This window comes from Pundamilia nyererei, unplaced genomic scaffold, assembly GCF_000239375.1.
Source record: "Pundamilia nyererei isolate P.nyererei 1_Seehausen unplaced genomic scaffold, PunNye1.0 scaffold00030, whole genome shotgun sequence".
Classification (NCBI taxonomy): Eukaryota; Metazoa; Chordata; class Actinopteri; order Cichliformes; family Cichlidae; genus Pundamilia; species Pundamilia nyererei.
The window spans coordinates 4,746,796-4,768,452 of record NW_005187431.1 but is presented as its reverse complement, the minus strand read 5'-3'; the positions used below and the strand labels follow the sequence as shown (position 1 = coordinate 4,768,452).

The 21,657-nt window shown below is 42.4% G+C and overlaps 1 protein-coding gene across 1 annotated transcript; it reads left to right on the top strand.

The window, feature by feature from the left end:
• The first annotated feature begins 1,057 nt into the window (after nucleotides 1-1,057).
• Nucleotides 1,058-17,611, top strand: LOC102195299 (SNF-related serine/threonine-protein kinase-like). Its single transcript, XM_005728908.2, has 8 exons — nucleotides 1,058-1,310; nucleotides 4,939-5,304; nucleotides 5,628-5,846; nucleotides 7,232-7,478; nucleotides 12,617-12,758; nucleotides 13,919-14,131; nucleotides 14,449-14,583; nucleotides 15,853-17,611. The coding sequence occupies exons 2-8, from the start codon at nucleotides 5,182-5,184 to the stop codon at nucleotides 17,168-17,170; spliced, it is 2,397 nt and encodes a 798-aa protein (XP_005728965.1). The 5' UTR covers nucleotides 1,058-1,310; nucleotides 4,939-5,181; the 3' UTR covers nucleotides 17,171-17,611.
• Nucleotides 17,612-21,657: the final 4,046 nt, after the last annotated feature.

The following is a 21,657-nucleotide window of genomic DNA, read 5'->3' as shown; positions in this document are numbered from 1 at the left end:
AGCCACATTAAACATCCCGGGATATATTTCACCCTGAAAGCGTTAAATGACTAATGCCGGGCTGTAGAGCAGGAGCACAGGTCAGTTAATAAGAAATGAGATAAAGTATATTTAGTGTTGTTATCGTGGGCCCGATAAACACGCTTTTCTCTGAGCGTAGCTCTGACGTCAGAGATGAATGGTACCAATGCGCAGTGATCATGGAGCCGTCATTTACCCGTGACAAGACCGGAAACGCTCTCTAATGTCTTTCAAAATAAAACCAAAGTAAAGCTCCATTTTACGTCAGGTTTCCTCTTTATTTCCATTAGAACAGCAAAAATCGGAGGCAATGTTCAACATCTGAAGGAAGACAATAAAAAAAGAAAGATTTCTGTTAATGGTATTTTTTTTCTTTAATACTTTGTGAAATTTTAAAGAAAAAAACATAATTTTTGTTGTCATGCATTTTAGTACGTCACATATCTATAATGCAAAAGGATTAAGCACGTTTGCTGACTTGTCCGTGTGAATGTACTAGTTTAGTTGCCCTGATACAGATTTCTTCCTCAAAATATTATCAAACTTTGTAAGATTTGGAAAAAATTTAAATAAATAGCGAGAAAAACCTGCAAACACTCGAGCCCCAAACTGTGCCAAATCCAGAAAGTTCAATTCAAATCAGATTGACTTATATGGCGCCAAACCACAACAACACCCACCTCGAGGTATTTTATACTGTAAGGTACAATAATAGTGAGAAACCCTTAAAATCAAACGACCCCCTTGCAGAAGGGACTTGGGAAGGGACAGTGTTTAACAGGAAGAAACCTCAGGCAGAACCAGACTCAGGGAAGATGAGACGGGATTAAAAAAACACATTAATCTCTGGGGAGAGTCAGAGAATGAACTAATGAAACTATTAAATGTATTTTAAATACACGTATCCGAGTGATTATTATTTTCCCGCAGTTTTTGAATATGTTTTTTAAATTCTGTATTATTTGTTTATCTATTTTCGCACATTTCCCACACTAGTTCCTTTACGCTTTTATTTTGAAAGCCACACGCCCTCGATCGGCCTGCCCTCTGTGTTTACTTCACGCAGCTGAAAGCTCGGGGAGGGAGAGGGAGAGAGATCCTGAGTTGACAGTGTGACACATTAACACGGGGACTCGCTGGAATGATCCGTGGCCGGTGTGCTGTCCTCGGTACCGGGATTTTCACTGAACTGCGGTCTCGTTAAAACCTTGCGGCTCACCGTCCGGAGCCCCGCGCGCTCCCGCAGGTGTAAATGTGCCAGAATGGACGCTGCTTCAGATTCCTCTGTGGTGAGTAGGACTGCTGTAGTTGCAGGCATTCTGGCGGTGTTTTGGGGGGGGGGGGTCTTGTGTAGTAAAGGTGTGTTAAGTCAGCTGGGCCTCCTTTGGGTTTGAGCTGGGGGGCACTTTCCCCTCACTGCGCATCTTTCGGGTATCATTTTAGCATGCTGCCCGTGTCCGCTCGCCTCTCGTATGTGCGCCGTTTGCGCAGGCTGCTCTTCTCCGCACTGTCATGTTGTTGTGGATGCAGCCAGCAGGCATGTTGACAGTTGGCTGGTCCCATATGGGCAGTAGCACCTATGCGGGTGTAGGGAAAAAATAAAAATGTGAGAGATAAAAGGCAGGGTGGTCATCTAACAGCTTTAAGACAGAAAACCGCTGAGATTGATGAATCCGGTGTGAGGGGCGCATGAAGTGTTTCCCGTGGTATAGGGAAGCTAGTTTACAGGGATGGAACTTTATTATACACCTTCAATAACATACAGAGGAGACATGGAAGTGCGGGTTACAGAGCTGAAGGAGGCTCATGGTGTTGTAGTGTACTTCTTATATGCATGAGGGATTGCTGGCACTCTAATGTTCCTGTTATTTCTGTATTAGTTTGTTATACAACCACTGTCATTTACTGGCACAGCAGGAACATAAAAACGAAAATTAATGCAGATAAAGTAGAGCATCAGGGTCAGGGATTTATCAGAGCCGCGTTGGAGGCTAAATTGCGTGTCTTTGACCCTGAAGCAGGAACTGTTTACTATCAAAGAGTTTGCATGTGAACAATGGTGCTTATATTTAGCCTATTGGTCTATACTTTAATCAAATGTACCAGGAAACTGATTTTACTATTAACCATAGATTTGATGACCCCACACCCTCTTCCAGTTTATCTCAAGTCTCACAGGCTGGGAGTCTGGAGCAGCAATTATAACAGGTCCTTGGCCTCATAATCTGCGTATGTGTACTTTTGTGCACGCAAGTACACACGCGCACACAAACCTTGTAAATCAATACTCCATCATCACCTTGGACCGGTTACACAACCAATGTCTTTGCATGCATGACTGGTATACAGTTGTACAGTATGTTCACATGTCGCAGAGACTAGAGGGATGGCTGGCTTTGTTGTTAAAAAACAAACAAAATTAAAAAAAAGAGAGCAAACTTCACCAAAAGTGCATTTTTGTACCTTGTTGTTGTTTCCATCACCAGGCGTTAGACTGGTCTCAGTCTGCTGAGATAAACATGAGGTCTAGATTTAGATGGGCTAATGTCAACGCCCAGGTTTGCTTATCAGCACACAGCAACGCACATTGACCTCACCTAACTTGCCCTATCATCAGACGAGTGCATCAGTGTGTGCGCTCTTGAGAGGACTGTGTGTGTGTCTGTGTGTCTCCTTTCTTTTCTTCAGTGTCTTGAAGCATTAACACCTACATGTTGTCGTTGTCAAAGAGGCAAAGAGTTGAGCTCTGTTGATATTACTTTGCGTCTGTGTGTGTGAGTGAAAGAAAAATCAGAAAGATGAAGATGTCAGCCTCCTATTATAAGAAACATGACTCACTCTTTTCTCACAGGTACATTTCTCCCAAAAAGCCCAAAGAGCGTTTTAGGCTTTCATAGTCTGATTTAAGCAACCGCAGACTGCTACTAGGTTAGAGCCGCTTTTATTTTGCTTTTCTTACTGTATTTAGTTGATAGGTGTGTCCCCTGACAACACCTGTTTGGAAATGTGTTGTCTTTTAAATTCAGGTGAGTTGGACACACCTAGGCGAGGATCAGTACACAGGAATGTTCTTGGCCTGCAAATTGTGTGTTTTGTGTCGTCGCCATGCTCCTGGTATGCAGGTTCTTGGAAGCGGAATGGCATGCCTCCCCTGCAGGCATTGTTTCGTAATCCAGGGCCGTGAAGCAACACACTGCATGACGAGAGAAGCTTGTGGCAATCGGGGCAGGGGCGTCTGACATAAGCGTATCAGAATTTGAGATGAACTAGTTTAGTTTGTCATCTTGGGCAGGCAAAAGGTGACAGATAGAAAATCAAAATGTAGCCTGTACAGTATCATTCCTGAGCTAATGTGAATCAGGAGAAATAATTGAGTGGCTTGCTAGAGTGACGGAAAATGATGTGGCAGATGCTTTAATCTTTAATGAAGTTTGTAAAATTGTAAAAAAAAAAAATTTGGTGGTTAGTATAACAGATGGACACCGCTACCGTGAGGTAACCCATTCAAATTTAAAGTCTCTTCTTTGCTTGTTCTGTAATATAAAACTCAATTAACATATTGTTTGAAAAATAATGAAAGTCTCAAAATAAGCATTTTTGCTATAACCATGTTGGGATTGGAAGATCTGACTGGGAAACCCAGCCCTCACCAGCTGAGACCTTAGCCAGAGAACATATGTGCAATCCTCCGTTGTGATCATGATTTCCAAAATGAACTTACTGTAGTCCAGTCTCTCATTGGAGTTGCTCGATAAAAACCAAAATGAGATCATTTTAATGATCATTTGGATTTGAATGAGACTCTAAACTAATCAGGAAAAGTGTTTCCACAAGTCAGGGCTCAGGGAGTTTTCCCCCATTGACTGCTGTAGGACCAGAAGTCTTTTTGCAACCACTGGGTTTTCCCCCTGGTGGTTATTAAATGCCACTTTAAGGCACTTCCTTGTTGGCTTTTTAGGCACAATTTCTTACAATATGTAAAAAGAAAAAGAAAACAAAGAAATAACCTAATTATAAAAAATAATACAAGTTTTTTGAGCCCTTAAAATAACAGTGCATATGTCCTAGCCTTTTATCCTGCACAGCACTGAGACAGTAAATGCAACTCAGAGTAGGTGTAGTGTTTGTCTGTTGGCCAAAAACTACATGTATGAATGTAACATACAAATGTGAGTCAAAACATGATCAAAAGTCAATCTCCAAATATCCTCTCTGAATATAAACTTGTCACTATATTTCCTAATGTACTGTGTTGGGTTCTCCATATTTTATTGCTATTTTCTGTTTTCATTTTTTTAAATTTCATAGCAAATAAAGACACTTTAAAAAAAATTGATATTATAAATGTAGTTGATTTTGCTGTTTAGTTATACCTTAAAATATGTCAGTCTGTTAGTTTTTTTCTGATTCTGGCAGACAGCAATCCCATAGTCTATAATAGAATATAGATTTTTGGATAGGATGGGCTGTTGAACACTCATGGTCTCTGCTTGCTGTTCCCTGATGTTACTCTTAGTTCAGAGTTATAATTTATCCAACACTAGTTTATGAACAAATACCTACAAAGCTAATGATATTGGTTTTAGTTATGCTTTGTTTTGTTTTTTTTGCACAATGAGATGCTGACCATGACAAACCACGACTCTTCAAGTTTTCTCCAAGCACTGTTAAAGATAACCTTACATAACAACTGGACTTTAGACTCTTGGCTCACTCTCTGCAATTCGAGCTATTATTATTATGATACTGTGGCCTTGGTCCAGCTAATGCCAAAGTAATGAGCAGTAATGGTGAGCAAATATTAGTTCATCAGACAGGTTCATGATCCATTGTTTAGCAGAGTAAGTGACTATTATCATGAGTGGCTGTGTTTTGGTTTCTTGTATCTCTTACTGTTTTCCCCGTTCTCACCCTCAGATCATAGCGAAGTGGGACTGAACTGAGTGGAGCACTCAAAACCCGAAATATTTGCCACAACCAGTTGAGTATCTTGCTATCAAATCTACCACAAGGAGATCAACAGTTAGCCCAGAATTAGCTCAAACACCACCACCACCAACCTCACGTACGTTCAGCCTAATCAGGAGAAGATGAAGGACTGACAGCCGAAGACCGGCAGGTGACAGAAGGCAGCTCCGACCTCCCCATCCGCCAACCGCCATGGCGGGGCTGAAGCGCCATCATGATGGGAAGATTGCAGGGCTGTACGACCTGGACAAGACGTTGGGTCGTGGACACTTTGCTGTGGTCAAACTGGCCCGCCATGTATTCACTGGAGAAAAGGTATGCTCGTCCAAGTCCGTATATGCAAGTTCAATCATTTGTTGGCAGTTACTAGATTTCTTTTAAAAAATACTTTTAAAGACGTCACCCTTGTTCTTAGAAACAGGCATACCACAGAAGGGTGACTGGGAGCACTGATGAGACTAAATATTTCTGATAGTGTGATTCTGTTCTTGGTGGACATCAGAACATCTGTACTAGCTCTACTAAGCACCTCTAAGTGAAGATAATACAGTCTCACTGTTTCTGTGCAAGTGCTTCAACAGCTGCTGACGTTACCAGTGCTGCTATTGTTCTGATCAGTTCTAACTTCTGTCTTTCAGGTTGCGGTGAAGGTGATCGATAAGACGAAGCTGGACCCGGTCGCACGGGGTCACCTTTTTCAGGAGGTGCGATGCATGAAGATGGTGCAACACCCCAACGTGGTACGCCTCTACGAGGTCATCGATACAGCCACAAAGCTCTACCTCATCTTGGAGCTGGGCGACGGAGGAGACATGTATGACTGCATCATGAAACATGAAGGAGGCCTCAGCGAGGAGGTTAGTGGGGCTAATGAACATGCAGAGGTGTCCTTCATGCAGTCTACCAAACCTTGAGTTACTTCTTTGTTTCTGTACTTGATCTTGGGTACTTGAAGAAAGACCCTTAACACATTAACCCTAGAACACTATCGCTGGGTGATTTACACCCGAGAAAATACATTTACATGATTTCTCACTCCTGCAGCTGTTTGCGTGTCGAGGAGCCTGTGCCATCACCAGGGAAGTCTCAAATGTCCCAGGAATGGGTGGACCAAAGACCAGCTTTCCAGAGTCATTATTTTGTTTTAGGAGTTTTATTTTTCATTTTGTTAGATATGGCACAGTTGAAAGTAAAAGAAGACCACTCTAATTTGTCATGTGTTGTCATATTTTGATATATTTGATTACTTTTCATTGGTTATATTATACCGGGTATAAATCACCCGGCATTAGTGAGCGTGTTACTATTTATAGCGATAGTGCTCTAGGGTTAATTTAGTTTATCTGGAGATGGGAAGGGAAGGGAAGGGAAGCATTTTTTAAAAGAACAGAATTTGGTTGCATTGGTTTGGTTTATTTCTAGCTAGTATGAAATTGTGAGGAAATATAGTGAAGAATAGTTCAATGGTAGCCAGAAGCATTATATATGCAGATACTTGGAAGTTAATAAATTCTAGACATAAGTAAGCAACAGTGATGCTGAAAGCAAGAACACTGTAACTAAAGGAGGGCAAAAGGGGTCTTTATTCCATATTTAGCGGCGAGTTGAACAAAATTCCTTTGCAGATGCAAATTTTGTTTATCACAACATTGCATACAGGCAACATATGTTCAATGTGACACGTGAAAGAAAGATGATAATCACATTTGTAATAAATCTTTTATAAAAACATATAGTTGTTAATAATCACTGTATGTTTGACACTGGTTGTTCAAAGTTCCCTTCATATTTTCTTACGTGTTTAAGAAGAGATGGGGTCGTGCCTAAACGAAATAAAAATTCTTCATACAAGCACCTCTAAAACTCACTAACTGCATAATAGTTATGTTGTCTGTTTTATCAGGAAACAAAAGTGGAAAAACAAAGTGTTTGCCATGTTTCTGCGATCGTTGATTAGCTATTCCGGTCTTCTTGCTAAGCTAGCTAGCTACATGTACTTTCTGGCCACTTCAGAAAAACAGGAACAAGTTGCAAACACCACACTAACATTAGTAATCTGTTGGAGTTAAATATTCAAGTTTGAGTCAAATTTTCCCGCTCTAATTCTGCAGATCCTGACTCTTTATCTATTCCAAACTTTTCTCAAGCTAACTCTTGCTAACTTCTTTTTAGTTTGCTGTTTGTTTTCTGGGTTTTGGAGCATTTTTATTGTATTTTTTTACATTTGTCTCTTCTCTTTAAGGTGGCCAAGTGTTACTTTGCCCAAATCGTCCATGCCATCTCCTACTGCCACCGGCTACATGTGGTGCACAGGGACCTGAAGCCTGAAAACGTGGTGTTCTTCGAGAAGCAGGGTGTCGTCAAGCTCACTGACTTCGGGTTCAGCAACCGGTTTCAACCTGGGAAAAAACTAAACACCTCCTGCGGCTCACTGGCCTACTCAGCGCCTGAAATACTGCTGGGGGATGAATACGACGCTCCTGCTGTGGGTAAGTCTGAAGAAGTGACAGAGAGTAGCTGCTGGGGTACATCTGTGGTGATTTATTTTAGTTCCTACAGCTTTAGCTTTACTAAAACAGGACACCGTCTGAGTTGTTAGTGCAGTGTTGTATCAAGCAGCAGCTCATATTCACATTCAATCACCGTCTCAGCTGTGATAGCTCTGACCAAGCTATATGGCCTGCAATGGTTTGTAAGGAACCTGTAGACCTGCTTGGCACACTGCCGGTATTATCAGGCAGCTGATAGAAGGAGAGGAGCTGTTCAAAGTTCAGAGCATGATAGCATACCTTGAAGCCTGGAAATGAGATGATCCACAGCCCTGCAGTCCTGCACCTGCAGTTTATTTCTGTCTGCAGTTTGCTTTCATTTGCCTCTCTGTGAATAACAAAATCTGATATCAGATCGGGCTGAAATTGGTTTCTCAGCACTCTCTTCTTCTGTAATTGGAGCGCGCACTCACCTCACCATCAGTGTCACCACCACCACCCCCCAACACCCCACCCCAACATCGTCTCTCCCATCAATGGTGCTTCCAGTTCTTGCTGCTGAGGTGCAGTTAAGATATTGAATTATATTGTAACGGAAAACAAATCAAACATAATTGTGCAGAGTGAGGGAAAAGAGGGCAAGAGAAAGAAAGGGAAGTAAGAGGGAAACTGACAGAGCGAGAAAAAGGCATCAGGAGTCCCTCTGTCTACCCAGAGGCCTCTCTGTCAGGAGCAGGAGAAAAGCATTTTCTGTTTTTCTGACTGAGTGGATTTGCAGTGGCTATTTTCTTCTCTCTGCCTTCACTGCCTCTCACTCTCTTTTGTGCCAAGCGGCGTCCATATTTTGAAAGCAATAATAGTCTTATTTGACTGCGCGTGTGTGTTTTCGTATGGATGATGTGTGAGTTGCTAAATGTGTGGGGCCTGTCTGAGCACTTGTTAGTGGACATTTTGCGGCGTGTGTGCGTTTGTTCTCTGGACCGTGCATACTGCCTGTGCACTATTGCTCATTCAGCTGAGATGATGATGTTTTGATTGCAGGGATTATCCACCCAGCCGGGATGTAATATTGTGTGATTGTATCAGCAGTGCTGTCTGATGGGCGAACAGGCTAAATGGAGGCCAGCAGTCCTGACGTTCAGGTCTTTGAGGAAACCTGGGCTGGGATTACACTGCTGCCAGGCTACCTGCTGACAGTCTGTAGGGCAACTGAGCTTTTCCGGTGACTTGCCATGTGGCGGTCGCCCCAGTTTGTTGCAGAGATAAGAAGCTGTCCTCGCCTGGCTTTCTCACTTCGGGCCTGCTTGGCATTGGTTTTTGTTTTTTTTCAGGAAGTGCTGAAAATATTTTGAGATTAAACATGAGTCAGTCCTGCAGATTGTGCAGAAGGAGCCAATTTGCAGGAGGCAAACACTCCAAGCTTCAAGCAAACCACACAAAAACTATAATTATTTATAAATGGTGTCACATTGCTTCAAATTTAACTTCTTCATCTCTTAGCTCTCACAGTTTTTCATTAGAGGTTAGTATGCTGTTTATTGTTGCTTGTCACTTAATGAAATATCAGAACATAGTGAAAATGCCCATCAAACCTTACTGCTGTATAAATGTAACTAACAATCACTCTGTATTTAAAATACTTGTTTTTGTCACTCAGTGTAGCGATTTCAGCCTTAAGTTGAAAAATGAATGGGTCATGGCAGACTAGAAGTGAAATTAAAAGGAAAATTGAGACCCAGATATGTGCGCGAAACGGTATTCTTCTATGAAAAACTTAAAATTAAATGATTTTGTTGGACAAATGAGTCCTCTCTGTAAATATTCTTCGGTGTGTGGGCTCCCTCCTTTTTGTCTTCAGTAAATGGAAAGTTAAATATAGATTTCCTCTTCCTCTTCATGAAGCACAACCTACACCTAAAAAAGAAATAACTTACCTAATAGTGATTATTCTGGGTACATGCATACTTCAAAGCATATCTATGCATAATGACCATACATAAATGGAAATGTTTATTGATTGATTGATTGATTGATTGATTGATTGATTGATTTAGAAGAAGATGTTGTATAAAGATGAGTAGGACAGGATGCTTGAGTTGGCCCACTCAGTGTTCAGGGTTAACCCGGTGAAGACAGGACTGGTTATCCTGTTGGTTATCATTGTTAAAACGGTGTTCAGGGCAGCAGAAAGGATGTTTACACTGCCAGCTGTCACCAATAAAGAGTCGGCGTTGTTAGCGAGAGAGATGCTGATGTGCGCTGACGCGAACAGTGTTATCCAGAGATGTGTGAGCCATCTGGTTTATAAATAAAGTTATCGAGGAAGGAAGTTTGGCCGTCCGCTGACGCAAGTAATGAGGGAGCAGGGTCGCGGTTGCTAGGATACGTTGGTTGGGGGTAAGGTGGCAGTGGGGGCTGCAGCAGCATTTGCTCCCTCCATCAGCAGTATGGAGCACTCTTTCACTGCCTCAAAGCAATAAATCCTCACCACCCACAGTAAACTGCCACATTTACTCCACCAGATTGAACTCTCCTGCGTATCCTGGCAAACTGGAGTGATATGAAGACGTATCACCAGGGGTCCCGAGCACTGTAAACCCACTTCCAATCTGTTTACCTCCTTTTTTTGGGTCTTCTCAAACTTCCGAGTTAGAAGAGCACAGGTTTTGTTCAGATAGTAATTGTAGCATGCTGTACCATGTGCTGTTCCTTTGAGAAAACCATGGACTGTATATAAAAGGTGGACATAGCTACAGCGACATCACCCATTGCTTTTGCACTCCCATTTTAATTTTTTTAAATTATTATCTTTTTACGGTTTGCTTTTTTGTCTTTTTTTTTTAGCTAGAAATTGGCATATTTGGGCGCGAGGATTGAGTGCTAGCAAGCTTGTTTAGGACCTAGCTACCTGCTATCTAGTCACACAGGAACTCACAAAATGACTGCACTGCAAAAGCTGGTTTTATTACATTTATCATCACCACTCTTGTCTAAGTTCTCAGTCATGCAGGTCATGATAGTCTAAGGAACTTGGGAAGAAAACGACTGGACTTCTTTAAGTTTTGTCCAAGAAGCTTCTTCAGTTCTAAAACCAAATGGTGGAGAGTCCCAGGTATTAAAACCCTAGTGGGGGCTGTCCCTTAGGTGGTGGTTGTCCCGCTATTAGTCATGTGTGCCATCACATTAACCAAGGTGTGAAAAAAGCTGTGGGTCTTTACCACAGATCAGCTAGATCAGCTAATGCAAGATGTGAGTGGGGGTTGAGGCACCTGAGAAGGAATTTTAAGACTCCATTGTAGGTGGGAGACAGTTGGTGTTGTAAGCCATGCCCACTGATAAATGATGGTTGTTCACAGTGGTCATAAATAGCCTCCTTTACTCCTCTTTCAAACCATTTGTCTTCTCGGTCAAAAATGGAAACATTGCATAGCATCTTCGACCTCTGCTAGGATTTAAATACCTGAGACTCTCCACCTTTTGGTTTTAGAACCGAAGAGGTCTCTTGGCTGAGCAGTGAAATGTCTTCAAAACTTAAAGAAGCCTAGCTGCTTTCTTTCCAAGTTCCTTAGGTCACCACTCTTCTAAACACTGATGTAATGCCTAAACACTAATAGTGAAAATTAGCACCTAGCTAGCTAACAAACACAATGAACTAGCTAATGAACAAAGAGTATCTCATAGCTGACAAGGGCCCAAATTTATCTTAGGAAAGTCTAAAAAGTAATCTAAAAGGAGCGAACAGCTTGCAGCTTGTTCCACAGTTGCTAGTGACATAAAATAATTTATTTCAGTTTGAAAACCAGATGCTAACTAGCATCTCTTTAGCTTTCATAATGTGACTTATTTCAAAGTAAAATGGAACATGTTTGTGGGGTTTAATGTAGATGTGGGCAGATCGATCCAAATATCCACAGTATCAATACTGTCGATATTGTACTGATATCATATTGATATCCTATCCTCCAAGTTCAGTATTTGGTTTACCTAATAAATTTGTTTTTTCTGGAAATGAGAAGATGCCTTTTTGTGTTGACTGTCACATCTATTTTACTTACAACCTATTGATTGCACATTTAAACAACACATGTCGACCCGAAGTGCTTTAAAGACAGCACATTTACATTTCAGGTCCAAAAAAACACAGTTTCAAAATGCATGAAAAGCAGAAATGTGTATTTTGTTGTTTAAACTAATTATTGTAAAAAGTAAAAACCTCAGTAAAATTGCAAATTGATGATGATTCATCTAATCATGACACAGTGGTCTCACCTACATAAGCTGACTTTATAAGTTAAAAATATCAGTATCAGTTTTGGTGTTGGCAATACTGGCCCTGTATTTTGTGGGTATCGGATTAATGTCAAAATTTGAAGTGTCGCACACCACTAGTTTAATGGTCAAATGCATTTTATAGATGTGTGATTAAATCATTTTAGGGTTAAGAAATGATACAGGTGCTAAATTAAACCTGGATTTTGTGTTTTTTACTTAAGTCAATCTTAAGAGCAGACAAAGCTTACTATGAAATTTGCTGAAAATGGGTCAAAACCGTGACTAAGACCGAGTCTGCTTGCTTTTATGTCGCAGCCTCTGCTCGCAGTCTGTATATGACAGCAGAATGTGTGTCAGTGGACCATCCTGCTGACCCGAGCAGCAGTGGAAGCCCTGAGCAATAAAGTTGCTCTTTTGAATCAGACCAAGAGAAGCGTTCCATAAAATTAGCATTTGTATGAAGCTTTGAGGGATGAACACGTTAACCCACTTTCCCTGGACGGCGCGTTTGTGTGGAAGCGCGTGCACCAGTGTAAGTGTGAGCATGACGCTGGCGGCAGGCAGCAGCACTGAGCTTCATCCTCGGTTAGACAGATGTGTCCTAAGCTGGCACACATTCATGGAAATGGCTCTGATCGAATATGATTCATGCTTCATTTGAACTTGGGGAAGAGACAGCTTTTGTTTTTTTTTGGGGCGGGGGGTTCTTCTTTATCTAGGTCGCTAAGCAGACAGAACATGCGGGCTTCACTTAGTTGATCAGTCATCTTTATTTTCTGGCCTTCTTACAAAAACAACAGCTTTTTTCTGACCGTAATGACTTGTTCATTATAAACTGACCACATTCTCTCTCTGTGTCTCTGCAGATATCTGGAGTCTGGGCGTGATCCTCTTCATGCTGGTCTGTGGTCAGCCCCCCTTTCAGGAGGCTAATGACAGCGAAACGCTCACTATGATCATGGACTGCAAATACACGGTGCCGTCGCACATCTCCCATGCATGCAGAGAGTAAGTAACAAGCGCACGCACATAGCCGCAAAGATGGACAGAGTACTCTGCAGGTGCTGCATATTTCATGTTTGTAGATGTGTGAAGAAAAGAGAGCAAAGAGAGAGGTGCGGTCTCCCTTCGTTGTCCTGCTTTCACTCAGTGCTGCAGTCAGCTGCTCCACCAGAGATGCAGTGCTGCGTTAAGTGTATCTAATGCACCCTTTAAAATTGGACTTCTATTTTTAACATTGTGAGGGTTTAACGATGAGTCAAAGCAGAGCTGGGCGAAATAGTTGCAGAATACATTTTGAACGGCTGAAGCTTTGCAGACACATACTGTTAGTGAACATGGCTTCATTGGGTCAGGTTGACTTTCACAAAGCACCCCAAATATTGGCACGTAGCCCAGTTTGTGTGATGTTTATTTGAACCCTCATCCAAATCTATTGCCAACGTGGGCCTGATAAAACAGCACTTCTACCTATTTGTTTGGGGGATTTAGCCAGTGGATTTAGTATATCTTGCTAAGCCAGAGTGCAAAAAATAAATAGCTTGTATGCAGACCCAAACAGGGTTCTTTCAGTACTGCTATTGTTTGGAGGAGAAACACGTGCAGTCAGATATCATAAGTGCTAACTTCTAATCAGTCTAGATTAGGTGCATTGATAATTTGCAAGAGAAAACGCATCGCTTCATAATCCTGGCTCGTTTGTTAGCTGTGCGGCTAGCAGCTGAATAGGCAACACCCTGTTCCACTCGTGTGTAGGTGTACAGCATGCACAGTTTGTTGGAAGCTCTGCTTGCTGTACACCTACTTGTATTACAGGCCTGGAGGCTTGAACTCGTGCCAGGAGGTTAGCTGTTAGGTTAGCTGATAAAGATTAAGAGCCTACTGTTGCTATGAGCTATTTTACACATATAAAAACAATAAGTACTTAGAAAAAGAATAAAGAACCAGACAAATGAGATACCTTAGTTCTGTCCCATCTGTAAGTCTGTTCAGTAACATGGCCAGGTTTGGACAAAACCCTGCAACTGTAATAAATTAAAATTTTCTATTACCATCCATTCTTATTTCATTCGTAACACCAGTTTCTGCCTTTTAAACATTCCTACATCAACGACCAGCTGTTTCTCTGGTGCGTCAGGAGTACTTACCTCCACTGTGATTCCCTCCAGTCTTATAGGCCACATGCTGCAGAGAGACCCCAAGAAGAGAGCGACCCTAGAGCAGATTGAGAGCCATCAGTGGCTTCAAGGTGTCGACCCCTCCCCAGCCACAAAGCTGTCTACTCCTCTGGTGTCCCATCGCAGCTTGTCGGAGGAGGAGCATGGCTCCATCATCCAACGCATGGTGCTCGGGGGCATCGCAGACAGAGACGCCATAACTGAGTATGTGTCCCTCTCTCGTACAATCACACATAAGTAAAAATCAATGCAAAGCTGTTCTATCTTGTATAATCTCCGAAGATTCGTCATGGTTCACTCGTCCCACTGAAGTGTAATTGAGTGTCTTCAGCAGTTTAATTGGCATTAACAAGCAGCTGGCAGTCAATCCTGAGCTGTCAAATTAAATCTCCACTCCCGTCACTTCCCTTTTCCACTCACGGGTGGGGTGAGGCGTTGATCTGTGTTCCATATATGTGTGTGCGCGTGCATACTTTTGTGCATTTTGGACCTCAATTTGATTTCTGTCTCCTCCGTCACAGGGCTCTGGAGTCTAACCAGTACAATCACATCACAGCTACCTACTTCCTGCTGGCCGAGAGGATGCTGAGGGAGAGACAAGAGAAGGAGCAACACAGCCAGACACGATCACCCAGCCCCAGCAAGGCCCAATTCAGGTACACACACACCCCAGCGCACATACACAAACATTTCCTGAGACAGACAGAATGCTGCCTCTGCAGTGCTGCGTACTGTCAGTTTACGCAAAACAAGTCTGACAGAGGATGGACAGACGGAGCCCTTTTTTTTTCAGCAGGGATTGAAGGACACACTGAGAATAGAAGAGAGGCTGCAGATCAGCAACACTGTGAGGGATGTGCTACCAGAAATATCCTGCAACAGAACAAAAGCAGCGTCTTTTTATTTTCTCTTCTGAGAGACTGAATCTAACATTGAAGATTTAACTATGAAGTTACACTAAACCTCTAAAATAAAGAGAATTTTATATAATTCTATGAAAATATTAAGTAAATGAGATTAGAAGAAAAAAGTAATATAGATTAAAGAATAATCTCACTGCTTGTTTTGTGGATTCGACATATTTAGCTCTATTGTCTTGCATCACAATTTTAAGGCCAGTCAGAGTTGGAGAGGAGCATCATATTTCCCAAAGTGCCTTCAACCATCTCTCATAAATTCCTAGCAATATAGCACTGAACTTAAATTCAACCACTCCAACAGAATTAAATATTAACAGCATGGCCATTTACCACTCTTATTCTAATGTAGGATAAATGGAGAAAATAATGTGGCTGTTACCATTAGAGAAGTAAATAATTCAGCATTTTGAGAAATTTTCTTTGAGTCTCAGAACAAATCAGTGAAGCATAGCTAGCGGCTCGTTAGCTTAGCTTGGTGTAAACTGTTAAAATACGTAAAATAGTGAGTAACACGAGGTGGAAGAGAGTCATTAACAAACACCTGAAGATCAACATTTTATACATGGTATCACTTTTTTACATTTATATGGTTTTAATGCATGCACAGGTTTTAATTAATGCACAGAGCCTGGAGCCAGTTAGCAGATAGCTTTGGTTTGAGATTATAAATATAGAAAATTGCTAACTTTTGATAAATTGGTAGCTTACGGTATATTTGTGTACTTCATATATCTTATATATGCTATAAGGGGGTTTATTAGGAATCTTCAGTGTTTTATTTAGCTTTATATTTTTAGTTATGTTATACAGAACCAGGCTAGCTGCTATAAGTTTTTATGCTAACCTTTCTAGCTGATTACAGCTAGGTATTTACTCTATTTATTTATCAGTTTTTTTTGTCTCTTGAAAAAAAAAAAGTAAATGTCATTTTTTTGCCACCATTGAAATAACTTAAGAATCGTATGTAATTTATTAATTCTCAACATTGTATTTGGCCCTTTGCAGGCAGTCTTGGCCCACCAGAGTGGATGTTCACCAGGATGTCAGCGATGGTTTAGGGGGTCCAGCTATCTCCCACCCTGGAGGGCCGCAGTCCCCTGCCCGTAGTGCTGAGAGCCTCCACAAAGGCCCCAGGCCTAAAACAGCTCTTCTAGATGTCAGCCAGCGGCAGGAAAATCACACTCTAGCATCCAGCCAGCAGCAGCAGGCGCCACAACAAAACCAGGAGAGAGGGCTCAGACCTCTGGCAAAGCCCCACTCCAACCCCCTTAGGTTGGGCTCTCTTTCTTCAGTGGGTCCTGGAAAACCTCGGAGTCCCAGCCTTTTCAGCGTGGAAGAGGATGAGGAAGAAGATGGGGCAGAAGACAAATGTTTGCCCCCCTGTACACTGCCTTCTCAAGTGGTGCTTCGTTGCAAAGCTTCCTCCTCATCGTCGTCTTTGTCCGGTAATCGGCTGACATCTCGTATGAGTGCTCCAATTCTCAACCAGATCCACGAGGAGGATAAGGAGGACGAGGAGGAAGAGGAAGAGAGCAGGGAGTTGCAGGGACTTGGCCCGCCCAAACCCAGCCTGAGCCTCAATCTGAACTCTAGGATACCTTCACCTTCAACACTCATGTCCTCACCTAAAACTGTTGGTGCACTGGCACCAGTTGCCACGTTCACTCCTAGCTCAGAGACTAGCGATGATGATACAGAAAGTCACTATAAACCTGACACAGTAAGTCTAGATGAACATGGGGTTGAGAGAGGAGGGAGGAAAGAGGATGGAGAGAAAACGGGGGCAGGACAGGACAGTCCTTCCAACTGTGCCAGTCCTGGATCAGGGTCAGGCCAAGGTAAAGGCACAGCCAAGGCTGCCAGCGGTCTGGTGGAAAGCCTAAAGCTGATGAGCCTGTGCCTAAGCTCTCAGTTCCACAACTTAACGGGGGGAGGAGGGGGAGGTGGCGGAGGTGTTGCTGCTGGCAGTGCCGGCAGTGCTGGTGGAGATGCCCAGGACCGTCCCATGTGGAGAATGTGCATGGGCGGATCCACTGGTAGTTTAGATAAGGTCTCGCTCCTGGGTGGCCCCTCGCCCAGGGGCAACCTGTACCACCAGCCCCCGCTGGGAGACGCACTGGCAGATCCACTGCTGGAGGGACCCTGCTCGGGCCGATTGAGGCTGGGAGAGCTGGACCTGGCCCGGGAAAACCACAGAAACATGAAGAACCGTGTGCTGCAGATGCCTCTGAGCGACAAGACTCTGTCCGTCAACATTCACCGGAGCCCCAAGGAGGGTCTGCTCTGCACGCCAACCCCACACAGCTGCTGCCAGGTCATCTAGAGCACACCTCCACGCTCCTCCGCTCATATTCCTGCGACCATTATTATTCTGCTTTCATTTCAGTGATGTCACCACATGAATGCGCATTGTTTTTGCATTTCTATTTCTTCCCTTTTGTTTTGACACGCATTGGTGAATAACTGGGAGGTCCAAATGCCAAAAAATTGCACATTTAGAGACAATAAGTCTCCACGGAGGACACTGGGTGCAATGCCAAGTATGTGAAGCACTTTCAGCAGATTCAACAAAACACGGAAGGGGGGGAGGTCCTAACCGGCAGGTGTGTTTAAATGATGATACCGAAGGTGCTCACACTTTCACACTCTTAAATACCGTATGCGCACAACATTCACACCGTCAGCACTCTGGTAAGCCGATGAAAGGGAAAGCTGTAGATTTTTTTTAAAGTATCATGTTACATATCATCTTTTTGTTGTGTTTTGATGCTGTTTTTTAATATAATTTTTAAATTATATTTTGGACATTTTATCTTTTTTTTATTTTAATGCTTTGACTGAAAGAGTTAAGTGTTTTCACTGAAACAAGGACCAATACAGGGTGAAAATGATGACGGTGGCACACAATATTTTGTAGTCTTATCACTGTTTTATTTTTCTATCTCGAACATGCTCTATAGAAAAGGAAATGCACACTCGCTCGTCAAGTCTCTGCAGGTGAACGGCAGAGTTTGTACATATGTGAATATACCTAGCAGTACTCTGTACCTGTAGTATTAATGGTAATGTTGTATTGCGGTAGAAACCTGAATACTAGATCCTAACGCACCATTGTTCGTCATTCCTACTGGATATCCAAGGTTTTGGTTGAACCCAGAGCTCTAAAGCTGTTTAAAGAGATCAGAAATCTCCACCGCCACATAATCAAATTATTAAATGTGCAATGGCAGCTTTTTAAAGTGAAGTGGCCCTGTTTCTATGTCCGGTGGAAGGAAGAAAAATTTAAAACTGGGGCAAACCCAAACCATGTTCATCCCGTAGCTGTCCAGGATCACAGTAGCCACTGTTGTAGCGTATTCCAAGACAACAACAACAACAACAATCGAGGGGTTTAAATGGAAAACAACAGCACCGCCCCTTAAAGTGTCAGCCTGTGTAACTGGATGTGTGACCCACCCCTAGCGGAATATATAACTTGACAGTGCATGTGTTTTTGCTGTAGCAACCTTACTCTTAACCCACTGAGGTCAAGCCACCTATTGTATCTACCTAAGTAACAGATTCAAATGGTCACTTTACTGTAACCTCACAGCAATACCAGCGACTGCAAAATGTACAACAATAATATATGTGCCATAAGATCTGTCTTGAGCATATTGTACTGTATGTATATGATAGAGATCTATTAAAATAAAATGATGTGAATGGAGTCTCGTGTTTGTTTCTCGAATGTTGTAAATGTTTTCTCTTTTGCCATCAGTGTATCAGAGGTTTAAAGCACAGGTTCTATATATAATAGCCATGGTGATGTCACCCGTTGGTTAATGAGGTCTAATAGATATTGTCTTTATTGCCTAATGGCAGTTACTATAAACCTGATTCAGCAAGTATGGTTGAATGTAGTTTCTGAAGTAAAGTTTTTAAAATAAGATGTCTATGCACAGCCAAACAAGCCATGATTTTCAGTCTTTTTCTAATTTTATTGTCATCGACTTTAACATTTAACATGCTAACTGAAGCCTGCAGACTCTGAGCATTGCACTGTGTGATCTTGGGCTGAATTTGCTGGGACATCCACTCGTGGGAAGACTGTGACATTGTGTTAACACACCTGAATGCTCCAGACATGCAAACTGCTAAAACCTCTTTTATGATTATGCTCACACTTGCCGATGATCTGTTAGTCAAGTAAATTTGATTAGCAGCACCTGGCTAGTAAGGACGGACTTAGTTTTTCAGCAGACTGCATAAAGTCCTGTGAAACATTGTTTCTTTTCATATAATATATGTGAGGATCCACTTGGGTCCATGTGGCAGACATTTTCTCCTCACAGTGAACACAGGGCTCTCTGCGGAGATTTCATGTGCCCTCCAAATGACTGCAGACTCTTTCAGGCTGACTATCCGGCTTTAATTTTAAATATTAAAAGAATACTACTCATCCACTGTATATATAGCCTCCTGCATTTTCTCAAGCATAATCCCTATCAAATGTACTCCCAGTGGGCCAGTAAAAATAAACACTTGTGTGAAGCAGGACTTGAAACAAAAATTTGACAAAGTCTTGAGCAAAGTGTGTATACATGCAATAAATCATGCGAACAATAGGGAAATTTTCCACTTGGCCTCTGTACAAGCATCAGCCTCCAATGCTGAACAATGAAGCCAACAAGGTTGTGGCAAAACTGCAGTTCTTCTAATGACCACTTGAGTCTCACTCCAAAAGGGAGACAACCTGTGTTAAAAATGACCAAATAAAGCTTGAAAGCTTGTGTTTACTGCCTGGTATAAAGGCTTGGCTACTGATGAGCCATAAAGTTACATGGATTAAATATGACAATTTATTTATTTGTTTTATTTCAGTCACTCACTTGGATCTCTCTGCCATGGGGCATTTTAAACGAAATTATCTGACAAATTACATGGCTAGCTTTGTGGTATAGGTGGTATAGCCCGTCCAGGAAGTCTGGGTTTCAGTCAGTCAAATTATTGCATATTTTTTATAAATATTTAGTTTTTTAGGAAAGCTCACTAGCCCTAGGTGATAACTTATCTCGGCCACCCTTTGTCCAAATATGGTCATTTCTGGGTCCCAGAAATAAACATGCCCCCAGCCAGAATGATAAGACTGATGCTTCAAAAATGCAGACTGAAAAAGCCAATGACTGATCTCCATCTTTTAGATACAGTTCATGCTTCTGTACAGCGTTGCTTCTTTTTTTAAATATAAGAATTGGCGACCTCTGCTGGTCATCAGAAGAATGAATATTTTAGACATTTCTTGATGCATTCTCAATCATCCAGGAAAGTAAATCTCCAAAAGTTGATTCTGTTCATCTGGACGTAGCGTTTTGTGGGAGAAACGTTTCATCACTCATCCAAGTGACTTCTTCAGTCTGAGCTGACTGCAGGTTTCCCCAATCTTATAAACAGTACATTTGCATAATGACTGAAACCAGCCCACTGAAGGAACAATGGGCTGGGAGCAGTGGCGGTCCTAGCCTGTTTGCCGCCCTGGGCGAACACTCCCTATGTGAAGTAGGTGGAATGAAGACACAGTTCCAAAAGCAAACACACTTCGTCGATTCTGAGAGTGGTCCTGTTGCTGAGGTTGGTGTCATCCTGTAATCTCTTACGGACTACCTCCAACGCTTCCGTGACTGGGATGCAAGTGAAGAGAGATGTAACGTCGTACGAGACCATGGTTACATCTGCCTCCATAATGACATCTCTCACCTTCTCAACAAAATCCAGGGTGTTCTGGATGTGGTTTTCAGAGCTGCCCACCAGCGGGTTGAGGATTGAAGCCAGAAACTTGGAGATGTTATAGGTGACAGAGTTGATCAACTCTGTCACCTATAACATTGTCTTCATTCCAGATATATAAAGTCTCATTCCAGTAAAGGAGGCCATTTACGTGAAAAGGGAAAGACCATCTCTGAATCGAGGAGGGGGCCTAAGGGTACATCTTTCGCCATCTTACAATGCTGTGATTGCAGTCATTCCCCAACTCTCTGTGAATGGTACTCATGGCCATTGATCAGTGGTCTTTGATCAGTGGGTTTTGGTCAGTGGTTGTTGATCAATGATCATGAGAATTTGAATAATTACGATTAAGGAGCTGACCTCCCTGAGCTGAGACTGAAGAAGTCACTTGGATGAGTGACGAAACGTTTCTCCCACAAAGCGCTGCGTCCAGATGAACAGAATCAACTTTTGGAGATTTTAGACACTTCCATTTCGGCTTTGTGCTCATCTTTTACAATACAGTAAGTATTAAATAACTACTATGCAGCCATGTTGTTTGCTAATTAAGGTCAAAAGATGCGATAAAAATCAATGGTGAATGCACTGTTTGGCCAGCGCTGTGCTTCATGTAGTACTTATTTTTATGACTTTTGCCTCCAAAGCTGCCAAACCAAGTCGACTGTGGTTTAATCGTTCAGTTTTAGCACGTGTTCCACTTTTCACACATAATTTCTCCAAGGTAGGTGATATAGCCACACCATAGGAGGTGCACAATTGATGCGACATGTTTTGTGCTTGTTATCTGATGTCTAGAAACAGAAAGAACAGGGAGTTCTGTCTCTGTGGAAGAGGCTTGATTCATCAGAGTGGGCCTGTGTGCGCTAAAAATTGTCCCATTGTGTTTATTTTCCTGAACGGCCACAACCCCTCCACAAACACAGCAGGGAGTTGTAATCTCTGCAACATCTGGGCTACTGTTCCACATCAGCCAGCTGTGAGGAAATCAGATCAGACCAGATGAGCTTTCGGGTCGATGCGTGAACCCGTGCGACCCACAGGCTC

Bases quoted from the DNA above. Each gene is read 5' to 3' on its own strand.
- LOC102195299 (XM_005728908.2), top strand. From the start codon at position 5,182: ATGGCGGGGCTGAAGCGCCATCATGATGGGAAGATTGCAGGGCTGTAC. The intron at 14,132-14,448 runs GTATGTGTCCCT...CCTCCGTCACAG, and splicing joins GACAGAGACGCCATAACTGA to GGCTCTGGAGTCTAACCAGT. The intron at 14,584-15,852 runs GTACACACACAC...GGCCCTTTGCAG, and splicing joins CCCAGCAAGGCCCAATTCAG to GCAGTCTTGGCCCACCAGAG.